Raw genomic sequence first — 6,622 nt, 5'->3', positions numbered from 1 at the left:
GCTTTCCAGGAGATGGAATTCTGAGTTCACACTAGAACTGCTGAACAAAATGGGAAGTAATGGAAAGCAGAATTTGGGGATGTGCTCACAGAGAGTAAGGCACAGGGCTTGAGAAATGCTGTGGTTCAGACAAACCCCTGCAGAACTCACACCTGATGACAAGGATTTTCCTGGATTGTTAGACTGAGACAAGTCAAACCTGGGCTGGGTGACTGCAGGACACAGGAAGGGGGCACTCAGAAACGTTTAACTTTCCTCAGGAAAAGTCTGGAAGGGCAGAAAGAGTCTTGGAATGTGGTGTGACAGCCCTGAGTCCCAATACCACACCAAACCCAGGGTACCACAGCCAGTTTTCCACAGCAGAATAAAACTGTGCCAGCCTTTGGTGTCTGGCTCTGTAGATGATGGCACAGCATCACCTGCACAGTTGCAGTGAAGCTCCACTTCCATGAAGCAGAGCAGCAGGAAAGGGACAGCTTTGTGGTCTGTGATGAAAATAGCTCCTTGGTTTGTACTTTGCAGTGAGAAATGGGTGTTTATATCCAGCTGGGCTGTAGTGTGTTCCTAATTTAGCATTAAAGCTGTAAGTCACTGTCCTTTCCTGTAGATTAGTTCTCTGAACCAGCATTTGTTCATACTGTGTTTCCTTTAATGTCACCTTGGAAAGATTCCTTGGTGTGTCTTACATTGTGTAAGTACATCATGCAGAGGGTCAGCCTGTGTTCTGTGTGCATTGAGTCCATGCTTCCCTCATTTAATCAAGGAGCCTGGTAAAGATCTCCCACTGTCAATCACTAAGGAAGTGCTGCTTGTCAGGTACTCTGCCTTTGCTGGGAAGACCTTACAGGGAGTGGTTTTCCCCCTTGGCAGATGGAATGATTGTATGGATATACCCTTTAACAGAAATTTGGTAATCACTGCCCTGAAATTTGTGAAAATCACACAATGACAGTGTCTGCTGTGCCTTTGTGCCCTTACCCATCATTGAGGAGTTTAGAGTGTGGGGTCCACTCTGAACCTTGTGATGGAACCTCAGTGGGAGGCTATTCCTTCATCTCTGTGTTCTGGGGTCTCTGTGTGGATCACTCCCAACTCTTTGTATGTCCTTGTCTTTGTTTATTCCATGCAGTAATTAGTCAGGTGAACTGTGCCATCAAACTCACTGCACCTTGTCAGACTAATGTGAAACTTTGTTAAATTCCATCAAATTTATTGAACTCTGTCAAGTTATAATTTGGCCTCAATCAAAGATCCTGCTGCTCCTCCTGAGTGAGGTGCATTGCACTCACCCACAGCAGGAGGGACCCCAACTGCAGTTTGGGGCAGGTCTGGCATTGTGTGACAGCAGGGCAGGGGTTCCAGTTTCAAGGAACAACAGAGAGCAAACTGGTGGAAATTTCCTGGTGGAAATGCTTTTCCCAGTGCACCCTTAACAAAACAAACCAGCCATTTGTTTGGACTTAACCAGAAGGCAGGGAAGTGCCACAGGTCATTGCTCCCGAGTTCAGGTGAGGTGAGATACCCACTCTGATCATCCCCACCCCACAGTCTGCTGCACCTAAAGCTCAACCAGCTTTCTTGATGCTCTTTCAAGCCTCAGCTTTTTGTCTGGCTGGCTGTCTGGGATCATGTTGGCACTTCTCTCTGCTCTCAGCATCACTGAAGGACACTGTTCCCTGACCCTCTGCAGCCCAGCCTGGGTGATGTTCCTGCAGAAATCCACGTGCAGGGTGTGCAGGGCCCCCCCGTGCAGGGTCACGGCCTGCAGGCTCCGGTCCGTGATCCGCACACAGTTCTCCAGCTTGAGTGTCCTCAGCTTGGGGCAGCTCCTGAGGAGCAGCAGGATGGAGTCATCTGTGACATGGCCACATCCAGACAGGGTCAGGGACAGCAGGTTGGGACACCTGGAAACATGATGGCAACAGGTGAGATGATGGGAGAAATAAATCCTAGAGCTTGGACGAGCTGATACTGTCAGGAGTAAATATGAACTCTGGAAAAACAGCTCTTCAGAGGGAGGGGTAAAAAGGCACGAGTGGGGGGGACACATGTACATCTCAGTCTTTACAAAGCTTAACCATCTTTGCTTTTTGTGTTGGTAGCAACACCTCCAGCTCAGCTGGCACTGGAGAAGGGGCTGTGGAGGCCTCTCTGAGCTGCAGCTCCATTGGTTTTTCTTAGGGAGTTGCCAGGTGCAGTGAGGCACAGGAGTGAAGACCCAGGAGAGATAAGATTCATTCCACCAGAGGAAGGTGAGGACACCTGAGGGAAGAGACTGCTGTATGTGGTCAAGTAGGACACTCCAACTCTGGATTTTCAGGAATTATGAGTCTGTTTGAGCTCCTTGGATTTACTGAATGGGTGCCAGCTGCTACCTAAGAGTGTTGATGTTTGAACCCCGTGCAGGTCTTAAATTCTCCTTTGAGTCACTGAAACTGGTAAGAACTCCACTGGTAAGAACTCCACTGGTAAGAACTCCACTGGTAAGAACTCCACTCTCAAACAGGGATGCAGGAAACGAAAAAAGCTTAATTTTGTGCTGCTTGGGGAGCCCTGGGCAAGCACAGGAAAGGTTGTTGCTGCCTTCCACTGGCTGTCCTTGAGCCAGAGCTGGAGCAGCTCTTTGTGCTGACCAGGCAGGGACCCCTGTGCCCACCCTGCAGTGTCTGGTTCCTGCTCACACCCCTCCAGGCAGCATCTCTTTAGCTAAACACAGCCTCCATGAGCACAGTCATGGACAGAACAGGAGCCCCTTCCATCCTGTCAGAACTGTGGTGTGCCCAAGCACTTCCACGGACAGATCTGTGCTTACAGCACGTGCTTTTAGGGGTACAGCAGCACTGGGGCAAACACGGGGTCCTGCCATCGCTGCACCCTGGTCATTTGTCCTTTCAAACTGGTGCTCAGCACGTTGCTCTGCCTCCACACCCCACCCCGTGTCCCTGCTGCTGCTTGACTTCACCTTTGGAGCTGAGGGACTGAGATCGTGTCAGCTGCATGGGCTTGGTTTGTTACTCTACCGTTAGGAACAGTTGGAGAAAAAAGCTGCAAGGGTCAAGAAAGGCTCTGACTTTCCCATCCCTTGTGCCTTCAACAAAATAAAACCTACTTCACACTCAGGGAGAAAAGCTGGATGTTTAATTTGCATTTGAATGTTGGGCTTTTTGTTGGAGTGCTTCCAATGATTGCTTGTTTTATCCTTTGTAGGAGCAGGTGTGCTGATCCTTTGCTTTTTAATCCAGATCTTTATCAGTTCTAGAACAGTTACTTCTGAAATTTGGTACTTGGAACTTAACCCCCTGCTTTGAACCCCCCTTCCCATCCTTGTTTTGAGCTCTGGTGCTGCTTCTCCCCAGACACTGTGTCCTGTCGGTATCCTGGGGTTTGTTGGCTTTTTTCAGCGTTGTTCCCGGAGCTGAGGGCTGGCTGTGGCACTCAGGTGCACCCTGACAGGGCAGGCACTGCCACCTCCTCATGGAATGGATCTTTTATTAGAGCTGCTTTGTAACAACAAAGCTGTTGTAAGAAATGCTCTGCACCCAGGGCTGCTTTTCCTCTTTCTCTTCCCTTAGTGTAGTTGATAAAAAACCGAATTTCAGTATAAAAGCAATACTTATTTCTTAGAATGGAATAAATCTGATGTTTAGTAACGTGATTAATGACCTTGGCTGTTATGATGTGTGTATTTGTTGTTTGAAATCATGACTTTCTCCTGGGCCCCCACCCCCAGACACTGCCAGAGTGGTGTGGGTCAGTTAAACAGCAATGTACATGGGAGGCAGTATTGCACCTTCCCATATTAACTATTCATTCTTCAAAAAAAATAGAAGAAAAAAATAGACTTAAGGAAAGTCATTATGAAGTATTCATTATTGCCACCCTAACATGAACTTAACATTGTATTAAAATTGTAAAGTCAAAGCACTCACTGCATGCTCCACTTCAGGCAGGTTGGATGGAGTATTTTAAAAATAAGGTAATCAGCAGCTCTCACTTCTCTCATTTCACTCATTTCAAGGCAGGGAACCTGCACAGTCACACCCAAAGAACATACCTGTTGCAAACCTGTAGTAAAAAATCCCTGACAGTGTTCTCATGCCTGTTACAGAAGTCTCTCTGGAAACTGTTTTTCATCCAGTCCTCAATGTTACACACCTTGACTCTCTCTGAATACCAGCAGATGGACAAGTATTTTAAAGCAGGTCCCAGGAGAAAATTATCCTTCTTTAGTTCCACTGGAGAATGGAAGTTCAACAAAGGCCACAGTAAAGGATCCTCAAACACTTCTATCAACTTGTGACATGTTTTTGCTAAATTTTTCCTACTGTTTTTGTCCAGAAAAGAGAAGAGGTGCAAGAGGCACTCCCGGTTCAGCTGGGTGATGTGCATGGCAGGGCTGGAACAGTCCCAGTCTCCCGGGCTGTGGAGATGGTGCTGCAGGGGCTCAGCCTCCCCAGGGCTGTTGCACATATATGGTTGTGGAATAGGGTTTATTTTTGGCCCACAAGTGGTGCAGCAGCTCAGAACAGGGGAAGGCAAAGAAATGTGCACACAGCTCGTGTTCCCTTCTCCGAGGGGATGGACTGGGATGTGGAACAGCAGGGCCTGATTGCCATGAGCTGCTTCCTTAAAAGGGATTCTTTCCCCTTGACACTCCCGGAGTTTAGCACAGTTCCTGGAGTGGGAATGGGGTGTAACTACAGCTGCAAGGAGTGTCTTTGCCAGCCTTTCCCAGTCAGAGGACTTGGCTTTCTGAGCAGCAGTTTGTGTTTACAGCAGTTGTGGCCTTTATTTGTTCATTGATTTTTGTGAGGCTGCACTTTTGCTTCACGTTCAAGGACTGTTACAGTGGATAATGAACTTTCAAAACATCATCTAAAAATTCCCTGGGTGCTCTGAAGCACATCCACACCCTCAGCAGCTTCAATTTGCAGCCTCAGAGCTGTGGGCAGTTTCCTGCACGGTTATTTGGGGTTGGGCTCTGATCCCATAAACAAAGCTGGCTGTGTCCCACCTCCTGCAGGAGGGAAGGAATGGCACAGACTCATGGGAACAGAGGTCTATGTTTAGCTCCTTGTGGGCTTGTGCTTTAAATAGATGTCTTCTGTTAGGCTTGAGGTTTACAAGTTGGGTTGGTTTGGTTTTCTAGGTGTAGTTCTGTTACCACAGATACCTTTTTTCCACCTTTTGGTGGAAAAAGGAGATATGGAAATGGTTTACAAGTACTTGTTTTCCAGTAGTCAGAAAGTTGCTCCTGGAAGTAAAGTAAAGTGTCAGCAAATGGTGGGTTGGAATTAAAAGCAATAATAGCCCTTGAACTTTAATGTTTGTGAAACAAAAATGCTTGAGATTAAGGTATTTTATATCAATCTTGTGCCTGGTAAATGCAAGAGAAAACATTTAACAAATAGGTTGACAGAAACAGCAGAACAGCACTGTGGGGGGTTACAAGTGGCTGCATTTCTCTAACAGCTGGGAGACTTGGTGTACCTGTGCACTTTAATTAGTGTTTTCATATGTGACAGGGCTGAGTGGGACCCAAGTTCACTTCTTCCTTCTCACCCTGAGGATGCAGCTTGAAATTCAACTCTGAGAAACAAGGCCTGAAAGGTGTTTGCAGCTGCAGCAGTTCTGCCTCCCTGTCCCGAGGAGGTGCTGGAGCACTGTGTGTCTGCACTTGGGTTTCATTCTTTAGCCATTTTCTGTGTACAGTAAGCTGGGCTTAACAACTGCCAGTCTTCCTGCTTTCATATCCTCTGCCATTTCATCTCCTCCTTGAAATGAGAAGGACATTCCTGCTCAGAGCCAGGCTCTGGACAGTGCCAGGAGTACTTCAAGAAGCCAAGGAAGGGACAAGGTTTCACATACCAGGTAAGGCAGTCCCTGGAAAACAGCAGCTTAAATGGTGGCCCAGCAGGTAGTGTTCTTCATTCTCATATTTGCATTTTCAACTCTCACTTTTAAGAACTTACCTTCATTTGTGAGCAGGTTTGAACAGCTGAGACTGCTCAGAATTGTTACCCCTACAGGAATATTATTTTTAAAAATATTATTTAAAAAACCTCAACCAAACCCAAAAGACAACAACCCCCCCAGCCAGCAGAGCTGGATGACAAGGGAAGCAGTGCTGGGGTGGATTCCTGCCAGAGGGGGTGCACCACAATCTGACATAAAAATAAACAGTGTTTGGGTGACAAGGTCCTTTAAATCTGAATGGCAGGTCCTCTCTGGGTTTAGATGCAAAGTTTGGTAGAGGTGTTACATGGTCAGGAACACTTCAATAGCTTTATTTTGTTTCCCCCCAGCACAAGGTGCAATAAGCTGCCAGCTGTGTTCAGTGTGACACTAAAGTTGTTCTGCAAGCCTGGAGAAGGACAAGAGGAGCTTCATGTTCTAAGGAAAGGAGACACTTTAATGGCACATTTTCCATAAACACACTGTGTGATGAGATATAATTCACATTCATCCTGGAAACGCTCCAGAAACACACAAGATGAGCACAGTCAGTAAATCCTCACTGAAAATTACACACAAGAGTTTAATGGTAAACAATTACAACTATGGCACTACAGTACTTGAGGAGATCCTAAAGCACGTTGGAATCAGCTGTCAAGGTGCCAAT

General features: G+C 46.9%; 1 protein-coding gene across 1 annotated transcript; it reads right to left on the bottom strand.

Moving 5' to 3' along the window:
- Positions 1 to 1,185: 1,185 nt before the first annotated feature.
- FBXL22 (F-box and leucine rich repeat protein 22) lies at positions 1,186 to 6,260 on the bottom strand. Its single transcript, XM_051770546.1, has 2 exons — positions 4,055 to 6,260; positions 1,186 to 1,904 (listed from the first exon to the last, which is right to left on the bottom strand). Exons 1-2 carry the CDS (start codon positions 4,468 to 4,470, stop codon positions 1,559 to 1,561), a joined length of 762 nt encoding a protein of 253 aa, XP_051626506.1. The 5' UTR covers positions 4,471 to 6,260; the 3' UTR covers positions 1,186 to 1,558.
- Between the last annotated feature and the right edge of the window lie 362 nt (positions 6,261 to 6,622).

Source organism: Manacus candei, unplaced genomic scaffold (genome assembly GCF_025592945.1).
Source record: "Manacus candei isolate 608988 ecotype Guabito, Panama unplaced genomic scaffold, ASM2559294v1 h1tg000119l, whole genome shotgun sequence".
Lineage (NCBI taxonomy): Eukaryota > Metazoa > Chordata > Aves > Passeriformes > Pipridae > Manacus > Manacus candei.
This window is presented reverse-complemented; position numbering and strand designations above follow the sequence as displayed.

What these genes read in the sequence shown, in the direction of transcription:
- FBXL22 (XM_051770546.1), bottom strand. Translation starts at nt 4,470, where the DNA reads ATGTGCAACAGCCCTGGGGAGGCTGAGCCCCTGCAGCACCATCTCCAC. An exon ending in TTACTACAGGTTTGCAACAG is followed by an intron (nt 1,905 to 4,054) that starts GTATGTTCTTTG and finishes TCATGTTTCCAG; the next exon opens with GTGTCCCAACCTGCTGTCCC.